General features: G+C 38.0%; 1 protein-coding gene across 14 annotated transcripts in view; it reads right to left on the reverse strand.

The window, feature by feature from the left end:
- The window catches only part of ADAM22 (ADAM metallopeptidase domain 22), a 261,243-nt gene that overhangs the window by 83,356 nt on the left and 155,519 nt on the right, over positions 1-22,368 (reverse strand). For all 14 annotated transcript variants that reach the window (XM_064380425.1, XM_064380424.1, XM_064380421.1 and 11 more), the window contains 3 exons: positions 16,557-16,639; positions 10,386-10,449; positions 8,258-8,327 (listed from right to left, as the gene is read on the reverse strand). In XM_064380425.1, coding sequence (XP_064236495.1) covers positions 8,258-8,327; positions 10,386-10,449; positions 16,557-16,639 — 217 coding nt within the window. The remainder of the gene's footprint in view (positions 1-8,257; positions 8,328-10,385; positions 10,450-16,556; positions 16,640-22,368) is intronic.

Genomic DNA, 22,368 nt, shown 5'->3' on the forward strand with positions numbered 1-22,368 from the left:
CACTGAATGGGCAAAAACTGGAAGCATTCCCTTTGAAATCTGGCACCAGACAAGGATGCCCTCTCTCACCACTCCTATTCAAAATAGTATTGGAAGTTCTGGCCAGAGCAATCAGGCAAGAAAAAGAAATAAAGTGTATTCAATTAGGAAAGGAGAAAGTCAAATTATCTCTACTTGCAGACGACATGATTGTATATTTACAAGACCTCATCGTCTCATCCCAAAATCTCCTGAAACTGATAAGCAACTTTAGCAAAGTCTCAGGATACAAAATCAATGTGCAGAAATCCCAGGCATTTCTATACACCAATAACAGACTTAAAAAGAGCCAAATCAAGAATGAACTGCCATTCACAGCTGCTACAAAGAGAATAAAATACCTAGGAATACAACTAACAAAGGAAGTAAAGGACCTCTTCAAGGAGAACTATGAACCACTGCTCAAGGAAATAAGAGAGGACACAAACAGATGGAAAAACATTCCATGCTTATGGTTAGGAAGAATCAATATTGTGAAAATGGCCATACTGCCAAAAGTAATTTACAGATTCAATGCTGTCCCCATCAAGCTACCTATGACCCTCTTCACAGAAAATCCACCTTAAACTTCATATGGAACCAAAAGAGAGCCCGCACAGCCAAGACAATCCTAAGCAAAAGAACAAAGCTGGAGGCATCACACTACCTGATTTGAAACTATACTACAAGGCTATAGTAATCAAAACAGCATGGTACTGGTACCAAAACAAAGATACAGACCAATGGAACAGAACAGAGGCCTCAGAGGCAACACCACACATCTACAACCATCAGATCTTTGACAAACCTCATAAAAACAAGCAATGGGGAAAGGATTCCCTGTTTGATAAATGGTGTTGGGAAAGATGGCTAGCCATGTGCAGAAAGCAGAAACTAGACCCCTTCCTGACACCTTACACTAAAACTAACTCCTTAACTTATGATTAAACACTTAAACATAACACCTAACACCCTAAAAAACCTAGAAGAAAACCTAGGCAATACCATTCAGGATATAGGCATAGGCAAGGATTTCGTGACTAAAACACCAAAAGCATTGGCAACAAAAGCCAAAATAGACAAATGGGACCTAATTAAACCCAGAGCTTCTGTACAGTAAAAGAAACTATCATTAGAGTGAACCGGCAACCAACAGAACGGGAAAAATTTTTTGCAATCTACCCATTTGACAAAGGGCTAATATCCAGAATCTACAAAGAACTAAAACAGATTTACAAGAAAAAAACAAACCCATCCAAAAGGGGGCAAATGAACAGATACTTTTCAAAAGAAAACATATATGAGGCCAACAAACATATGAAAAAATGCCCATCATCACTGGTCATTAGAGAAATGCAAATCAAAACCACATTGAGATACCATCTCACGCCAGTTAGAATGGTGATCACTAAAAAATCTGGAGACGGGCCGGGTGCGGTGGCTCATGCCTGTAATCCCAGCACTTTGGGAGGCCAAGGCAGGTGGATCATAAGGTCAAGAGATCAAGACCATTCTGGTCAACATGGTGAAACCCCGTTTCTACTAAAAATACAAAACATTAGCTGGGCATGGTGGAGCGTGCCTGTAATCCCAGTTACTCAGGAGGCTGAGGCAGGAGAATTGCCTGAACCCAGGAGGCGGAGGTGGCGGTGAGCCGAGATTGTGCCATTGCACTCCAGCCTGGGTAACAAGAGCAAAACTCCGTTTCAAAAAAAAAAAAAAAATCTGGAGACAACAGATGCTGCAGAGGATGTGGAGAAATAGGAACACTTTTACACTGTTGGTGGGAGTGTAAGTTAGTTCAGCCATTGTGGAAGACAGTGTGGCAATTCCTCAAGGACATAGAAATAGACATTCCATTTGACCCAGCAATCCCATTACTGGGTATACATCCAAAGGATTATAAATCGTTCTATTACAAGGACACATGCACACATATGTTCATTGCAGCACTGTTTACAATAGCAAAGACCTGGAACCAACCCAAATGCCCATCGACAATAGACTGGACAAGGAAAATGTGGCACATATACACCCTGGAATACTATGCAGCCATAAAAAACAATGAATTTGTGTCCTTTGTAGGGACATGGATGAATCTGGAAACCATCATTCTCAGCAAACTGACACAAGAACAGAAAATCAAACACCGAATATTCTCACTCATAGGCAGGTATTGAACAATGAGAACACATGGACACAGGGAGGAGATCATCACACACTGGGGTCTGTTGGTGGGGAATAGGGCAGGGACGACAGGAGGTAGGGAGGTTGGGGAGAGATAACATGGGGAGAAATGCCAGATATAGGTGACGGGGGATGGAGGCAGCAAACCACATTGTCATGTATGTACCTAATGCAACAATCCTGCATGTTCTGCACATGTATCCCAGAAGCACAAGTGCAATAATATATCTGTGTGTGTGTATATATATATATATGTGTGTGTGTGTGTATATATATATGTATATGTATATATGTGTGTATATATACACACATATATATTATTGCACATATGTGTATATATATACACATACACATATGTATATATATGTATATGTATATATATGTGTATGTGTATATATATAAAGAATGCGAATCAGTTTCATTTTCAAAACATCAATTTATACAATTCACCAAATTACCAGATTAAAGGAGAAAATTATATGATCATCCCAATAAGTACAGAAAAGCATTTGACAAAATTCAACACCTATTCTTTACAAAAGCTCTTATCAAACTATAATAATAGACTGAGAAAACTACTATGTGCCATCTTTCATGGAACAGGAAGGATGAGCAGAATCAAGAGCCAAGAACATAGAGCCAAGAGTCATGTGGAATTATTTCCAGGCCTTGAAACCCAATCAAGAAAGAGTCAACGTTTGCCCAGCAGAATTTCAGAACTGCTATGTCAGTGTTTTTCTTGTTCCTCGAATTTTCCCTCTTTTGAAAGGTAATGTCTATAGTTCTTTTTTATTACTGGCCCATGACTGGATGCTGGGAGTACGTAGGGCAGATAACTTGTATCTTTAGTTTTACATACAGAAGGATTAAGAGAAACTATACCCAAAGACCCTCATCCACACCTGGACCTAATTTAGATAATGAGATTCTAGATTTTGAGCAGACGCTGTAATGGAAAAAAACTCTTACAGACCTAGAAAAGAGAATGTATTTTGCAGGTAAAGGGGACAGGAATCTCTGAGGGCCAAAGAGAAGACTTTGACAGACTTTAAGATGGCCTCTAGTAGTCTCCACCTCCTGGTACTCATGCCCTTGTATAATGCCTTTTCACTGAGTGTGAATAAAACCTGTAACTTGCTTCCGACCAATCACATCTCAAGATAACATTATACAAGATTGTAATTCATCTTGCTGGAGACTCTCTTCCTTACTGGCTTTCATGACATGAGCACCAGTGTTGTGAGCTGCCCTATGGAGAAGCCCACGTGGGAAAGAGAGCAACCATCAGCCAAAAGCCAGCAAGAAACCAAGGTCCTGGGTCTAAGAAGCTAAAAAGAACCGACTTCTGCCAACAACCACTGCAGATCTTTCCACAGCTGAGCCTTGAGATGAGACACAGTCCTAGCAAACACTTTGACCTCAGCCTGTGAGGGACCCTGCAACAGAGAACCCATCTAAGCCATACTTGGACTCCTGATCCACAGAAACTGTGAGATAACAAATCTGTGTTATCTTAAGAGGTGGGTTATGTGGTAATTTATTACTCAATTTCTTTCTGATTTTTCTGTACATACAATAAAAACTTATTTCTCAGCAATAGATAACTAATACAATGCCACTGTATAATCTCCTTCCCTTAAGAGAAGGCTGGGCACTGGGACTCATTTCTAATAAATACTATACAGCAAAAGTGATCAGATGTTACTTTTGAGATCAGGTTAACAAAAAGACTGTGGCTTCCATCTTAGGCATCTTGTCTCATTCTCTCTCTTCTCTTGGTCTCTCACTCTCTCCTGGAACAAGTTAACTATGATGTTGTTGCAGGGCAGCCCTGTGGAGAGGCCCTTATGGTGAGATACTGAGGTGTGACAACAATCATATGAGTGAGCTCAGAAGCTAATCCTTACCAGTTGAGCCTTCAAATGAAACTGTAGTCCCAGATAACAGTTATGCTACAAACTCATGGACACCATGGGCCAGAGGCACCCAGCTAAACCACACCTAGGTTCCTGATTCTCAGAAACTATGAGATAATAAATGTTTGTTAATTAAAGCCACTAAGTTTTAGAGTAATTTGTTACACAGCAATAGATAACCAATACAACATCTACACTAAAACTGACCAAACACTGAAAGAAATTTTAGACTCACTACTAATAAGATGTCTGTTTTTCTCCATTAATCCATACTTTTAATACAATTCTAATAAAAATCCCAGAATTATAGAAATTGACAAGCGGGTTCTAAAATCTGTAGGGAAATGTGAAGGGCTCAGAATAGCCAAAATATTTTTGGAAAAAACAGAATTGCAGGATTTATGTTATCTGATTTCAAAACTTACATAAAGCCACAGTAAGAAAAAAAAAGTGTGATAAGCGTAGCCAAATAAAATAGAGTGAAGAAATAGACCCATATTAATACTTTTTGACAAAGACATCAAAGAAAGTCATTGAGGAAAGAAAACTCTTTTCAACACATGGCATTAGAATAACTGTGTATCCATATAAAAAATAATAAAATAAAACTTAACCCCTACTTTTCACCAAGCACAAAAAGTAATTTGAAGAGGATCCTAGATCTAAACATAAAAAATAAAACTATAGAGTTTTTAGAAGAAAATACTATATAATAGCTTCAAAACTTGGGAGCTAGCAAAAATTACTTAGCATAGAGAAAGCAATAATGATAAAAATTAATGTTAAACTTCATGAAATTTAAAACATCTGCTCATCACAAGATGCCATTAAAGTAAATGAGCAAGCCAAAGACTGGGAAAAATATATTCATAAGGCACATTTGGCAAAGGCCTTCTATCTAGAATATGTAAGTACTCCTACAACTTAACAACAAAATGACAGAAATTCTGATTAGTGGCTAATATGTATATACTACACATCATTAATCACAAGAAAAATGCAAATTGAAACCAAAGTAAAATACTTCCATATACACTAGAATAGCTAAAATTAAAGAATGACAGAGCAGATGTTGGTCAAGATGTGGAACAATTAAAACTCTCATAGAGTGCTGATGTAAGTATAAAAGAATATACTCACTTTGGAAACAGGGTTCAGCAATTTCTCAAAAAACAGTGGCTCTCAAAGTGTGATTCCAGCACCAGCAGCATTAGCGTCACCTGGAACGCAATGCAAATTCTCCAAGCCCACCCAAGATAGAGTGAATTAAAAACTCTCAAGATGGGGCCAGCAATCTGTGGTTACCAGTCATCCAGATGATTCTGATGCATGCTAAAGTTTAAGAACACTGTTAACACAGTTAAACACGTAACTACCCTATGGCCCAGCAATTTAATTCCTAGGTATTTACTGGAAGAAACGAAAATATGTGCCACAGAAAAGACTTGTACAAGAATATGCATAGTTGCTTTTTCCCTAATAGTCAAAAACTGGAAACAACCCAAATGTCCATCAACTTAATAGATTAAAAATTGTGGTATAGGCTAGGCGCAGTGGCTCACGCCTGTAATCCCAGCACTTTGGGAGGCCAAGGTGGGTGGTTGAACTGAGGTCAGGAATTTGAGACCAGTCTGACCAAAGTGGTGAAACCCCGTCTCTACTAAAAATACAAAAATTAGTCAGGCATGATAGCACATGCCTGTAATCCCAGCTACTTGGGAGGCTGAGGCAGGAAAATTGCTTAAACTCAGTCGGGGGAGGTTGCAGTGAGCCAAGATCTCACCACTGCACTCCAGCCTGGGCGAAAAAGCAAGACTGTTTCCAAGGAAACAAAAAATGTGGCATCTTCATATGACACAACGTACTTAATAGTTTAAAAGAATGAACTATTGCTACTCTTGACGACATAAATCTCACAGCCATGTGCTAAGCAAAAGAAGCTGCACATAGTACATAATTCCATCTGTTTGAAGTTCTGTAAGAGACAAAAGAACAGCAGAGGTGGGAGGCACTGACTACAGAGGGTACAAGGGAAGTTACTGGCGTGACGGAAATGCTGTATCTCTCAACTAGAGTGCATGTATGTAAAAATTCACTGAATAGTACACAAGGCTTTTATATTTCATTGCATATAATATTTTTAAACTGGGTGCATATGTGTCCAGGGAAATAAGATTTTCCCAAAATATGTTCTCAGAAACACTGGTCCTGAGACATGTATCTACCATGTAAAGCAAAAGGTTCCACAGTCCAGCAAGTGTGGGAAACAGCGGATACATAAAACATAGCAAGATGATGATGTTGGTAATCTATAACCCGGTTAGACTTTATGCAATCTAAAGTAAATAAGCTTACTTTTGAGACATTCACAGAAACTGCAGTTTTGACATTATTTGTCTATTTCTTGTTTTCTTCTAACTTAGCACAGTAAATCATAAGTAACGTTGGGAGACAAACTCTCAAACTTGATAGTGCCAAATTCTGATGAGAAAAGAAAACTAGAAACTAACTGAGACATATCTGAGTTTTCAAATAATATGTCTAAAAATCATTTTAATAACAGCAAAACTCCCAAGTCACCATCAAAGTTTCTGCTGGAAACAAACCCTGAACAATTTCTTCAAAAAAAAAAAATAAGGTTATATCCTAGCAAGCCTACAATCAAGTCTTTAGAAGAAAACCTTTATTTATTACTTTGAATATTAATTAATGTTGACTGCTTCCAGTAATACCTATTAAATTATAACTTTATTCCCACACAGCTAGTAATGATTTACTTTCTTCTCAGAATAGCGATTATAAAAAGTTTTTTAAGATCACTGGAAGAACAGTCTATAAAGTCTGTGTGAAGTAACAGCATCTATATTCCCATTTGAAGATTTTTTAAAATAGTGAATTCTATTAAATCTTCTATCCCTCTGGCAGCAGGAGAAAAGGGGAGAAAATGTTCATTTCTCTATAGGGAAGTTACAGGAGGCCAAGGAGTTACTAAGTTATTTCAGAGAGAAAAGAACATTAGGAAACATTTATTTCATTTTCTGATGAAGAGACAATGTAAACTTCTAAGTGATTTTCTAAGTACAGGTTTAGGATTACTCTCAGGCTGGCAATTTTTCCATTTCCCCTGTGTTTCTCTCCCACAGTACATTTTTATAGTGTCATAATTCAAAGCTCAACTTTAGCTCCTGCTAGCTGTGGGACCCTGGAAAAGACAAACTAGCCGAGCTCTGTTTCTTCATCTACAAAACAGGAATAACATCAATCTTACAAGGCTGCTGCAAAGATTAAAATGAGATCAAAAATTAGAATAATCAAGGCTCACTACATAGGAGAAGAAGCACCTCCACACCAGATATTCAGAGTGCTGTCTGTCTTCAAGAGAAAATAAACAAGCCCAGCAAAGCCAAAGACAAATGCACCTGCAGGAGGGCAAAGTATACACGCACTGCCCTTCTTGTCATGTGGACTTGGAAGCAACTCTTGAAGCAACATCAGTTGCTAGGTCCATTCATTAAACCTAAAGTAAATAAGCTTACTTTTGAAAATATTTCACAAAATTTGTATTTTTGACATTTGTTTGTCTATTTCTTGTTTTCTTCTAACTTATTACAGTAAATCATAAGTAATCTTGGGAGACAAACACTCTTAAAATTAATCTAGGTCTATTTAGGTATAGATGAAAAGAAAAGACTAATTTCACAAATAGCACATAATGATAACAAAAGTTAACCTAGAATAGTTCTTTCTTAAAATGCTAGAGTAAAAAAGAGATGAGAAAAACAACCAATAGGGAAATGATTAAAAATTCATCCCCATGTTTACAAGACCAGTATTTCACCAAGAGTGAATTTGTATGTATTGTCTCACAGACCAATTCTTGTTCCAATCTTGTCCCTCCTCTAATGCCTTATTTTGAATCATAATTTTTTTTTAAGTTTTCCTCCACATCTTTGAAAATTCATCCATGAGGCCAGTTTTCATTTTATTCTCCCTCTTCATGTGACTTGGCTCTCCCTCTAAAAACATCAAAAGCAGGTGTGGGCTAACGATATTCCACATTTAGATTAGCTCTAAGGCATTAAATAAATTATTGAAGTTGTCCTTTAAATAAAAAGTCACTATTATGAACATCATACCAGATGGAAGATCATCCAAGGGAAATTCAAACAGTCTGGATTTGTAAACTGAATGAAAATGGAAATCCTCCTGAAATGACACAAGCAACAGTGATTAAGCATGTACAACCGGATTAACTCCAGCCTTAGGCAAACGTAGCTGGAGACCCTTAAAAGAACCACAGCTTGCCTATGCATTCTCCTGGGTTTAGAGAGGCGATGAACCATTGCCCAACCCCTCCTATTCGCTCCTGTATTCTCCCAGCACCAGAGTAATACCCAATTAGAAGAAAAATGCCTACACAGAGAAGCCAAGGTCTACAGTAATGGAAAACAAATGAATGAATCTATTCCTCCAAGGACAAATAAAACATTTGGCAAATGAGTTAATGTTTTTTTTATTATGGATTCCTTTCACGGATCCCTGCACCCTTTTAAAAGTCAGATAGCTTTGGTAGGCAAAGACTACAGAGCTAACAGTCCATGGACCCTGTTCTGAAATGCAAGTGTCATACAAGCTACATTAAAAAGCATGAGATAAAAAGTCACATTTTTCTTCTACAAAATTAATAAACATTCAAATATAATTTCATCTGGCTTCATCTAATTATATTTAAAAAATAGAATGTCATAAATAGCCAGGTTTTTTTTTTTTGTAAGCCAGTTACCTTACAAAAATCATACCGTCAAGCAAAGTGACAGGACAGGCAGCAGTGGGTACCCATAAAATAATATACAATACAGAGAATTTCCCAGACAAGACGGTTTATGGGTGACAAAACCATGTACATTCCTTGAAAGGACTTGCCTCTCTGTTTGACTAATGTTGTGTGATAAAAGGAAGAACATTTGTGTGTACAGAGCTAGAATGAAAGTGTATTATGGTTCTCTGTAGTCTATAATATTAATTCAACTTCTTCTAATCTGTGGGAAATGAATGTTTCAATTAAAGTGAGGGAGAGAATTAAGAAGACTCAGGTTTCTCTAAAATTCATCAGCAAAGGGCCTTAAAAGCAACAGACAACAGAGAAAAATCTGGAATCTAGAAAAGAGAGGAGGGGTGAAAAATCACGGATCTGTGGATTTCATCTGTTATGGACTGAATGTATGTGTGTCCCCAACATTCTCATATTGAAGCCCAAGCCCCCAGGGTGATTCTGTCTGGAGATAAGGCCTGTGAGGAGATGATAAATATTAAGTGAGGTCATAAGGGTGACACCCTCATTCTGTATAGCTGGTATCCTTATAAGAAGAAGAGACAACCAGAGTTCTCGCTCTCTCTCTGCCATGTGAGAACAGTGAGACAGCAAACGTCTGCAACTCAAGCAGAGAGCCCTTACCAGATGTCAACCCTGCTGGCACCTTGATCTTGGATTTTCAGTGCCTAGCACCATGATAAAGCAAGTTTCTGTTGTTTAAGCAACACAGTCTACAGTATTATGTTATGGTAGCCCAGTCAGACTAAGACAGATCATAAAACATTAGGGTGGAGATGGAAATAGACGTTTCAGAACACCTCAAAGGGAAAGTATTATATTTCCAATATAAAAGAGAGAGAAAGAAAGAATTTTATTTTCTTTTGAGACAGAGTCTCACTCTGTTGCCCAGGCTGGAGTGCAGTGGCAGGCCATTCAAGCAATTCTCCTGCTTCAGCCTCCTGAGTAGCTGGGATTACAGGCACATGCCACCACACTTGGCTAATTTTTGTATTTTAGCAGAGATGGGGTTTCACCAAGTTGGCCAGGCTGGTCTCAAACTGCTGATCTCAGGTGATCCGCCTGTCTCAGGCTCCCAAAGTGCTGATATTACAGGCATGAGCCACCACACCCGGCAAGAAATTTTTTAAAAAACAATTGTGGTTTTGACTTACTCAATATTTAGTTTTAAACATACAGACAGTTGCCAACTTACATGTTTTTGACTTTAAGATGCATTTATCTGGGTATTAAATACATTTTTGACACGGTATTTTTAATTTATGATGGGTTTATCAGGTCATAGACCCATCATAAATAGAGGAACATCTGTACATATGTTTACTATCCTAGGGCTAAAAAAAATAAAAATGAAATATAGAGAAAAAGGGGGAGGAAAAAAGCTCTCAGCATAAACATTTCCATTTGCCACAACAAATAAAAGAAGTACTTACTTGAGTAGTATCATTTTCTTCTGGTTCAATGAGATATGTGTGGTTCCCGTCATAGAACATCCCACTGCCAAGGACAAGAAAATAATTAGGCATGGCTACCGACTCTCACCCCAGAACAAGATCATTTTCAAATCAGCAGCAGCCAGAGGACCCATTCTGCTTCTCAATGCTCATTTCCCAGTCCCACCCATCACCTCCAGACACACCACACACACCGCTGAGAGGGAAAGGCCCCTCCTTCTGATTCCTTATAAATAGAGTCACCTCATCCTCACCTGACCCCATGCTCAGGATTGCCAAGCTCTAGCCGTTGCTCATTACTCCTCCTTCTAACACAGAATTCCAAGATTTTAATATGAAAAAGCCACTTGGAGAGCTAGTAAAAACGCAGGTCGTTCAGGATTCTTCTCAGATTTCTGGACTGAGACCCAGGAAACTACATTTTAAATAAGTCCCAGGTGATCCTGATGCAGGTTTTCAGAGACTCTACTGAGAATCACCTACCTAACATACACATGGAAGATGCTCTAGCAAGAAGAGCTAACACATTTGAACAACTTGCCACAAGCTAAATACTTTACACTCACATTTAATCTTTTCCACAAATCTACAAGGGAAGTACAATGACTATCCTTAAAGCCCAAAGAGATAAAGCCCTCTCCCCCAAATTATTTAACCAGCAAAAGCAGAAGCAGGAATAGAGCCCAGACAGATGGGACCATAAACACCCCATTTGCAACCCGCTACCTACCTCCATTCATGCATTCATTCATTCAATCAACATGTGTTTACAGAGCACCTACAATGCACTGCTCTAAGTGCTGGGGAATAGAATAGCAAACAAAACAGACCGATTCTCTGTCTTTGTGGTGCTGATGAGTATTCTAGGGAGGACATACAATAAATAAATAAATATATAAATATATTAGATAGTGTTAAATTCTAGGGAAGAAAATAATCAGGTGAAGGGCAACAAATGGCGCCAGAGGGCCGTGGGGGCCATACTAGGCAGGCACCTCCTAGGGCCTTAGCTTTTACTCTAAGAGAGGTGAAGAGTCACTGCAAGGTTCTAAGCAGAGGGGAAACACAGTCTTCCTTAAGTTTTAAAATGATCACACCAGCTTCTGTGTCACAATGATTTTTAGCACAGAAGGAAGGAAGAAGGGAATTTACCTCAATAATCCAGGTGAAAGAAGATGCTGGTTTAGATCAAAGCAATAATAATGGAGGTGGTGAGAACTGATCAAATTTGGGATGTATTTTGAAAGCAGAACCAGTAGGATCTATTGATGGATTTGAAACCGAGTATGTAAAAAAGAGAAGAGTTATTGAAGACTCCAAGTTTTTACCTGAGCAAATGGAAAAATGGAGGTGTCATTTAAGAAGATAAAAAAGGATGTGATGGAGTAAGACCCTGTCTCCAAAAAAAAGCGGGGGAGAGGGCAGACACAGAAAGAGCCTATCGGAATGGGCCTAGGGAAGCAGGAAGCTGAGAGAAGGATGCAAATCATTCAAGATTTCAGTTTTGAGCTGGGCATGGTGCTCCCACCTGGAATCACAACACTTTGGAAGGCCAAGGTGGGGGGATCACTTGAGGCTAGAAGTTTGAGACCAGCCTGGCCACATAGTGAAAGGCGAGATTCTCTCTCTACAAAAAAAAAATTTTTTTTAATTAGCCGGGACCGGTGATGCACACCTGTAGTCCCAGCTACTTGGGAGGCTGAGGTAGGAGGATCACCTGAGCCCAAGAGTTCAAGGCTGCAGTGATTTATGATTGTGCCACTGCACTCCAGCCTGGGTGACAGAGCAAGACCCTGTATTTCTTTTTTAAAAAAAAAAGAGTTCCATTTTGGACCTTGTAGGCTGGAGGTAGCTAGCAGGCATCTGAGAAATCCTCTGGAGAGCATTTAAATATACAAATGGCCTCAACTCTTACTCAGACAGATTCTGATAAGCTGTTGCTTTTAGAAGAACATGTCCTTTTACTAAGATCAGGCGCCTCATGATGTTAAAGAAACTTGTCTTATCATTCAGGCACCTGAGGGTGGCAAAGCTATAAGCTTCTGTAGTAATTTTTTAGTTTTTGGTGGAAATGACTATATGACAGCCAAGCTGCTAAACATAAACTAGTATTTGTCTTTCATTGAAGCTTTAGTGAAATTGGTTGGCTTCCATGAGCTATAATTATAATGGCCTCCAAGTTCTGCCTCTATCCAAATTCTTTCACTCCTGCTATAATATCTTTCACATGTCCTTAACTTCTATATACTCACAGAATGATTATTCTCACATCTGCACTGTTTTCAGCCACATGTACTTTCTGAATTTGGATGACATTCCATTTAGAACTTAAAGATAAACAGATGCAGTCTGTAAGATATTACTGACAATATGTGCCCAAGGAGTCAGAGTGGGAGCCTTTCAAAACAGTAGACCAAATATGGCAGGCAGCATCTCTCTACCCTTGCTGAGAACTGGCCAGAGCGATCCAGAAATTAAACCATCACACTTTGCCAAAATTTGTTGTGTTGTGGCAACACAACAAAGTAGCAAGAAGATCATTTTGTTAAAAGAGTACTGAGTGTTATTTATCCTTATATTAGGTTAATGTCCAATCGGAAAGTCTTTTCTTTTTATTGGATTTAAACATCATGTAGGCAATATAAAGACAGATTCTGACACTAACCTCAAAAGACTCTAGATTGCTATATGATAATATACCATTATTAATCTCTTAATAATGAAAAAATACATGTGTTTTATATGCTTTGGGGATTCAAATAGTTTTGTTTTTTATATAAACACTAATTTTTACATTAAGTCCATAACAGTATATACTTGATAAAAATCTATAGCTAGGACCAAGTTGTCACAGACCAACTGAACTAAAATTTCAAAAAGCTGTATCACAAAAAGATTTTCAAAGGAAAAAGCCATTCTTACAAATTTCCACAAGAGGGCAATAAAGTCACACTTAACTCCATCATTTAAGGTTCCCATCGTTACAGGATTTTTGTCATAACACCAAACACACCCGCACCAAAGCCTAACAGTCCTTTGAATATGAACAAATGTGACCTTGCAGGTTCTTTTATGGTAAAGATATATGAATCTGACTTTCCCTTCTTTATGTTATTCAACTGAATTGAATAAATCAAAAATGAAAAAAAACCTCAATACGCACTTGGTAATTTATAAAGGATGAGTCATGGATGACATAATATATCTCATATCTAAACCACTGTAATTGAGCTGACATACATTATTCAATATTTCATAACATCTCCCCAAAATATTTCTTCCAGAAATTTTTGTTCAGAAGGTAAAGCCAAGATGAGAAGTAGTAATTACTAAATAACAAGATGGTACAAGAGTGTATTTATCCTGTATGCTCAGAAGTCTAAGAAAGCCTAAAATGGTCGCGGTACACAATTCTGACAATGTTCCAAGATGTATAATAGGTTTTCTATTTTTATTTAGTTTTAAATTAAAACATTCCTAAAAGCAGAAGTACAATTTACTTAATTAAAATAATCCTGAAATCCCAGCACTTTGGGAAACTGAGGTGGGCAGATCACCTGAGGTCACGAGTTTGAGACCAACCTGGTCAAACGGCAAGACCCCATCCCTACTGAAAATTCAAAAATTAGCCAGGTACCTGTAATCCCAGCTACGCAGGAGGCTAAGGCACAAGAATCACTTGAACCCAGAAGGTAGAGGTTGCAGTGAGCTAAGATCAAGCCACTGCACTCCAACCTGGTGACAGAGTGAGACTCCGTCTCAAAAAATAAATAAGTAAAAAAAAATAAAAAATAAAAAATAACCAAGGCAGGATTCTGAGTTCTATTTCTGATCCAGTTACTATACAAGCTCCTAAGTTATTTTTCAATACTTCTTTACATAACTATAGTAGGATTAGTAGCAGGTATCATTCTTCGGTTCTCAGGTTCATTTATAGCCCTTAGAAGGAATAAATATCTTCTCTCTGATTCTCACAACATCAAGTCCATTTGGAAAACCAGAAGGCAGACTGGAACAAGTACTGAGAAAGATGCTGACACTATGACTTTGAATTGAGAGTTTAAGAGGGAGAGAGGGGGAAAAAAATCTCATTTTTTACATCACTCTTCCCTCCAATATACACTTGCTGTCACAAGTGTGGACAGGTCTCACTGTACTATTCTTAGGTGACAGATGTGCTTGTCTTCAGCTCATATGTAACAATTTTACTGCTGAAAAGGACTTCAGTGTTTCTTTTTCCTAATAAGAAAACAGAGATGGTCTGATATTAAGCATGGATTCCATGTTTGTAAAAATCTCTTTCTTCAAATAATGTATTTAAAGTAAATAAATGTACACATTTATTTACAGTAGTCTTTTAGTACAAACAAGGAAATGGAAGTCTTCCATGCTCTCAGGCACATGGCCTCCTGTCTCTGGTTATTTAACTTATCCTTATATTCGTCTTTCCTTTCTGCCTAATATGATTACTCCCAGATCCTGATCAGAGGTGTCACTCAGGCAGACTAGCTAGATTTTCTGGCGGTGTCCATTAGCTCTCTTTCCTAGATGTAAGATCTGTTGGTGTAATACTCTCCCTTGGATATGCTATTCCAGCCTACTGCACTCCACCGTCCTCAGGTGGAATGTCTCTGGAGCCCTCAGGTGCCACCTGTTCTTCAGGGACAATGCTTGGCTTGTATTTTTCCCAGGTTTTTTTTTTTCCTCTCTCAAAAAAAAGATATATATTTTTTAGGTGTGTGTATATATATATATATACCTATCATGTTCCACATCAGGAAATTGGGCTAGACTTGGCCTCCCCATGAGACTGTGAGCTCCCAGGACTTGTGTTTCAATCACCTTAATTTTCCTAGGACTGGCACACAGGAGACACTCAGCAACTGCTTGTTAGATGAAAAGCCACATCTCTAACTGGCAACAAAAAGGAATTATCTTAAAGTTTCTCAACAAAAGTTTAACAAAACTAAAGTGCTTGCTTGTTCTGTGCCAAAAAGTAAAAGCAAACAAGAAGGAAATGAAATGATTTAGTTAAAAGAGAATGCTGAGGAATGACACGGTAGTTTTAGGAGAGTTACAAAACAAGTAAGAAACAACCACCTGTGTATCATCATTATCGACAGGATGGAGGAAGTGGATGTATTCCCATGTTAAACATCAACAAACATTATTGGATAGTGAAGGTTATGAGAAAGGAAGCAAGGCCCTGAGGAAGGATGAACTTTGTTCCTTGGAGATCTCTGAGAAATGACAGACTCTCCCACAAATTTGCTATGAGTTAGGTGGGATTCTGGCTGAGAAAAAGGGCAAAGACATATGAGCTCTTAGGTCACCAGCAGCCTTTTCTCTTTGTGTAAGTTTCATTTACCGAAATTTGTATTATTTGATGAAAATACAAAAACTAATATCAAGAAGGAGTAGGAGTGTATCAAGGGGCTAAACATCCACAGAAACAGTCACTGAAGTTAACCCAAACCACTCCTGTCTGAATTTGAATGAAATTAGAGATATACTTCAAATGTCATTTTAAGGTATCATTGTGAAATTCCAAAGCCTCTGTTTTCTGCAACTCTAATTTTATTTTATTTTTTTTGAGATGGAGTCCAGCATCTTCTTAATGTATATTTCTTGTCCTTTTTTCTTGACAATATATATTTTTTCTTTCTTTTGCAAAATGTAGAACTTCTTTTTTTGTTTTTGGAGTCTGAGTCTCACTGTATCCCACAGGCTGGAGTGCAGTGGCGCGATCTCAGCTCACTGCAATCTCCACCTTCCAGGTTCAAGTGATTCTACTTCCTCAGCCTCCCAAGTAGCTGGGATTACAGGCACCCTGCCACCATGCCTGCCTAATTTCTGTATTTTTAGTAGAGACAGGGTTTCAACATGTTGGCCAGGCTCTCAGGTGATCTGCCCACCTCGAACCCCCAAAGTGCTGGGATTACAGGCATGAGCCACTGCACCTGGCCATTTGCAACTCTAATTTAAAAATCTGCTTGGTTTATAAAACACAAAAGAGAAACAAATCAGATCCATCACTGATTTAAAATTATTTCTTGACACAAAATAGGGATGTCTACTATAGTGCATTCATAATAAAGAAAATAAATTACTGAAAAAATAAACAGTACAAATAACTTTTTGAACACTTACTGAAGTCCGTGGCATGTTGACAATGCAACAAATGAGTCAGGATTTCCTCGGATATGGCCCTGGTAGTAACAGTGCTCTCCACCCTGAAAACAGAAATAAAGAATGTAAGCCTTTGCATCACAAGGAGAATCAGCTGCTTCATTTCATAGGAGGTTTCTACTCACAATGCACCTCCAACCACATCTAGAGCTCTGTATGGCATTTCATTATTCAGATTAGCATTACTAAACCATTTCTAATGGAATTATTCATAAACACTCTGAGTGAGCTGGCTCCAAATCAAAAGACAGGGAAATAAAAGTTGACTTAACTTTTCTTTTATGTAGGTAATATTAGAGAAACAAAGAAAGAGATATTGAAATACACATGTGGAGTCAGGCACAGTGGCTTGTGTCTATAATTTCAATGCTTTCAGAGGTGAGGCAGGAGCAACACTTAAGTCCAGAAGTTCAAGACCAGCCTGTGCAACACAGCAAGAACCTGTCTCTACAAAAAAAATTTTTAAGTTAGCTGGATGTGGTGGCATGTATCTGTAGTCCTAGCTATTTGGGAGGCAGAGGCAGGAGGATCGTTTGAGCCCAGGAGTTCGAAGCTACAGTGAGCTGTAATGCCACTGCACTCCAGCCTGGAGAAAAAGTGTGAAAATTCTGTCTCAAAAGAAAAAAGGAAAAAAAAGACAAGAAAAGAAAGGAAATACACATGCGGCCCTTGCACCAAAGTTTAATCATCTGTTTTTTTAGTTATAAGAAACTCAAGCATGGTCCGGTGCAGTGGCTCACACCTGTAATCCCAGCACCTTGGGAGGCTAAGGTGGGTGGATCACTTGAGGTCAGGAGTTCGAGAGCCAGGCCAACATGGTGAAACCCTGTCTCTACTAAAAACACAAAAATTAGTCAGGTATGGTGGCATGCACTGTAATCCCAGTTACTTGGGAGGCTGAGGCAAGAGAATCACTTGAACCTTGGAAGTGGAGGTTACAGTGAGCTGAGATGGCACCACTGTACTCCAGCCTGGGTGACAGAGTGAGAACCTGTCTCAAAAAAAAAAAAAGAAACTCAATCGTGAGCAGCAGCAAAGCAATGCTCTTGCACACAAAGCTAAGTAAAAATGAATATAAATCATGTGAGAGTCACTAAATTATACTGATGGAGGAAATGCTTGTTTTTACAGTGTTTATATCAAAACTTGACTACCAGATAACAAGTTCATACAATTCTTTTCTCAAAACACCAATGGCTTTACTGGCAAGCAGTTTATGGGGAGGGTTTTAAATTGTGAAGTTTCTCTTAGCATCCAATTGCATTAACAAAATTTTACTAAGAGAGATTCATTTATTTGGATTAACCGTACCTGGAAAAGTTAAGATGTAAATCCTCTGCCATCTTAGGATGCCACCTTTAAATACTTACTACTCAGAGTGCAGTTCAGAGACCAGCAGCATCGACATCACTAGGAGCTCATTAAAAATACAGAATCTCAGGCCCCACCCCAGACCTACTGTATGAGAATCTACACTTAACAAGTCCCTACGTGATTCATATGCACATTAAAGTTTGAGAAGCTCTTCTCTAAATGACCTCTTCCCATTCTCTCACTGATCTATTTCTTCAGTAGCTGAAAGCTTCTAATTAAATTGACTCACTGAGATATGAAAGATTGAAACAGAAAGGACTGATAGGATGGGTGGTTTCAAGAGGCAAATGTTACTTACTTTACAGCATGACTTAAGGACTAACACTATTTAAAATGTTCAGTGTTTCACAAATGGAGGAGAGAGAACAGGATGACCTGGAGATGTAACAGGCTGAAGACATTTTCTTCACCAAAAATCCAAGGAAAACAGCCTGGACTGAGACTACTGCTCCTTGTGAGATAATCCCACAGAAGCTGCAGCGTTGTGGGGTGGTGGTGGAGAACAGTTTAAATACACAATGCAATGCCTGACCTTAAACCACCTCCAAATTCCAAGGGGAGCCACTGACCATCATGAACTGAGGGCTGTGGTTGCATTTAATGGAGAAGATAGGGGCACTTCACATCTGGGTTGTACAGGGACTGGAACCCAGAAAGCCAGAGAGACTTGGGGGCTGAAACAAGTCCTTGACACTAGAACACGGGGCACTGACTTCCTGTGGAGGGCTGTAATATTCCACTATAGGGGTGAGCTATAATTCATTTACACAGTCCTGTACTAACAGACATTTAGATAATCTACTTTTTTGCTGTCATAATGTTGCAACAAATATCCCTTCATATATTTCTGGGCATTCTATCAGTATATATGCAGGAGAGAGTACTAGCGTAGATGTTAACAGCATGAGCTACTGGCTCCTTCCCTTACCTGTTGTGTAATCTTAAACAAATTACAAAGACTGCCCCTGCATCAGTTTTCTCATCTATCAATTGGAGATAATTATCTCATAGGGCTGTTGTGAGGATTAAATTAGCTAATAGACATAAGGGGTTTAGAGTAATGCTTGGCCCATAGGAAGTACCCAACAAATGTTTGCTGCTATTTTAATTACTGTGTCTATTAGTGTTCCTACTCAATTTATATACACGATCACACTAAATCTTCACATCAATCCTACAAAGAAATATTCTTATCCCTACTCTACATAGGAACCACAATCTGAGATTGTGGCTGTCTACCTGGGAAGTTGCCAAGTAGGGATGACAACTTTATGTGAATTCAAGGCCTGTGTCCTTTCCCCTACCGTTAAACTTCGAACCTGTGAGTTATGCAAGGCAAATCTAAATTTTCCTCTAGGCTGGTTTATTCTTTTATTCTGTTGTGTGGTATTCTACTTTCTGAGTAGGGCTAAGGGTACATTTAACCTAAGTTAGAAAAGTGTGTGTTGGGCTGTTAGACTGGTGAATGATCCATAGATTAGATTCTGAGTTTATGAGAGGACATTATTGCTTAGATGCCCCTGATTTCCTGGATACATCTGACTGGATCAGAGTTCAACACTCTAGCTTTGTGTTGGCCAGACATTAAAGGTCAACAGTCAACAGATGACCTGATAAAGACAGAACTCTGTCTATAAGTGTTTCCCTATATTGGAGAGTGACTAACCAAATCAGACCCTCTCCTCTTAGAAGTCTAAGACTCACAGTGAACAGTAACACATAAAGATAGTAGAAACAAAGATAAACAAAGAGAAGTAGAAATAAAAAAAAATCTTGAGAATTACGGTATCAGACTAGAAAACAATGGAAATTGATAATCATGAGGATATATGTCAGTGTCAACGCATACCATTTTATAAATTACTAAAGTTTTCTTCAAAAACACAATTCTGGAAACGTCATATTAAATCATAAAAAGGACAAATAATTTATTTTTTAAAAACATTCCTTCATTATATTGGGGAGAGTTATACAGATGATTCAATAATGGAAAACAATCTTTCACTAACCTCTGATTTGAAAAAATAGGAGTCAAGCCAAAAACAGCATATGATCAGGACCCATCTGCACAAAAGCCTAACGTGGCAAATGAAGCAAAGACTCAATATGGTTGAATCATTATCAAATGTTTCCATGACACTTCAGCAGAGGCATAAACACCAGGGGAAAAAATCTCAGTTTGCGTTACTACAATTCAAATCTTGAGGCCTCAACTGGTGGCATATGTAATTATTAGAAATCATGATGAAAGTTCATTTTTGTGCTATAGTATTTTTCAGGGATAATTAATCATAAGTCAATAATTATTTAAACTAAAAAGTAATGAAGTTTTTATTTCTTTTAACATGCTTAGAAATATTTTATAGTCCAAGAGATAGTCTTAATGTTAAAGCGCTTCCTGAATTTATATAAACTGTATTATTAAATTTAATATAAATAAATTTGATATTTTTATTTTGTAAATTATTTTATCCACTATTTTAAAGTAATACACATGTGGTGCAAAAATTCTAAGAATTGAGAGGGTACATAGTGAATAATAAAAATACTCCCTTCACATATACTATTCAAGCTGTAGTTGCCCTCTAAATGGTAAGCATTTTCAACACAGTTTGTGTACCATGTCAAGTCTATGAATATTCAAGTAGATGCATATATACACACACACACATATCATTTTCAGTTCACAAACAGTTTATACTATGTACACTGCACTGCTCAGTCACTTGACTTTTTTTTTTCTTAAGGTAAGCTTGGCATCCTTCTACATCAATACTGAATTTTTTCAGCGATGGCATACTATTCCACTATAGGGGTGAACTATAATTCATTTAAACAGTCCTGTACTAAAGGACATTTAGATAATTTCCTTTTTTGCTGTCATAATGTTGCAACAAACATCCTTTTATATATTTCTGTGCATTTCTATCAGTATATATGCAGGACAGTTTACTAGACATGGACCTGGGAGGTCACAGATCAGGTGTATTTTAAATATTAATAGCTAATGGGACAAATATAATTGTATTTCTTTGCACTTATATGTTTTAGAATATGCACTGTATTTGAAAATCATAAACTGCATTTTACTTAAAAATTACCTATTTCAGTAAAGACCACTAACAAATCAACCTCAAATCTTATCAATTATAAAGGCTCTCTATGTCTTCATATAACTTTTGAAGAAGTCAGAAGTATGCTGTATTGAAGTAAGTATTATACACACTAATCTAAGACACATGTTGTAGGACGGGAAAAGCCAGCACATCCTAACAGAGTTGGGCTCTTTGTCGGACTGCCAGTCATAGCTTTATTCCTTATTGTCTCCTTTGTTCCAGAAATAAATCCACTGTCCTTGAAACTTTCTTCATACTCCTTAATCTAATACCTTGATCTAAAAGTACAAATGTTTATTTTTAGCTAATTAGTTATAGCTAAAAGAATATCCACTTCTATAAAAACGAACATGATAGTTCATATGTCTATTATTGGTTTATCTTCCTAATGAGAGAAATATTTATTGTAACTTTTTATTCTGGGAAAGTCAAAATAATCATTTATTCATGAAATTCAAAGACATACCACAAGTCATGTGCCCTATATCAAGATCCTCAAAGGAAACTAGACTTTGACAGCTCTAAAATGGGCCGGGACCACCTCCTCCAAATGGCTTTCTCAAGTTCCCTTCTCATAATTTACTTCCGGACAACCCCTCCTTCTCTGAATTTTCCTAGTATTTTTCAACCGTACTACAATCTCTTCCTACCTTAATGCCTGTTTCTGTCTTACTTCTCCACTAGACTATTGTCTCCTTTCAGAGAAGCACATTTGCCTGATTTATGTTCATATACCCACACGTGCTACTGGGGAGAAAACCTCCCTGAATATCCAATTCCTCACCAATAAACTAGAGATACGTCTAGCCCAACTGTCTCATAAGGATATGCAGGAGATTCCATGAGATAACAATGTAAAGTACCCCCATAAAGTGCTATATAAACAGGTGAGGGAGGTAGTCAAGCAATATTTAGGGATGCTATAGTGTCCCTGGAGTTGTGATTCTCATACTGTGTTAAGAATAACCATTCAAGGCATTGACTTACAATGCAGATACTGTCCTCACCCAGAGAGTTTGTGCAGGGAGTGCTAAGGTGAGACCTAAGAATCTGCATTGTAACAAGTACTCCACATTTTTCTTATTCCAGGAATATGCTAGCGGAGGTTCTCAACCTTGGTTGCATTTCAAAATCACCTGGGAGCTTTTAAAATTCTAAAGCCCATGACTTACTTCCAACCAACTAAATCACAATTTCTGGAGACAGGACCAGGCAACAGCATCTTTTAATATGCTCCAAATGACTGAATACAAATTCAGTGCTTGAGAACCCTTGTACAAGAG

Source organism: Aotus nancymaae, unplaced genomic scaffold (genome assembly GCF_030222135.1).
Source record: "Aotus nancymaae isolate 86718 unplaced genomic scaffold, 86718_ANA_hifiasm-v0.15.2.pri h1tg000025l, whole genome shotgun sequence".
NCBI lineage: Eukaryota > Metazoa > Chordata > Mammalia > Primates > Aotidae > Aotus > Aotus nancymaae.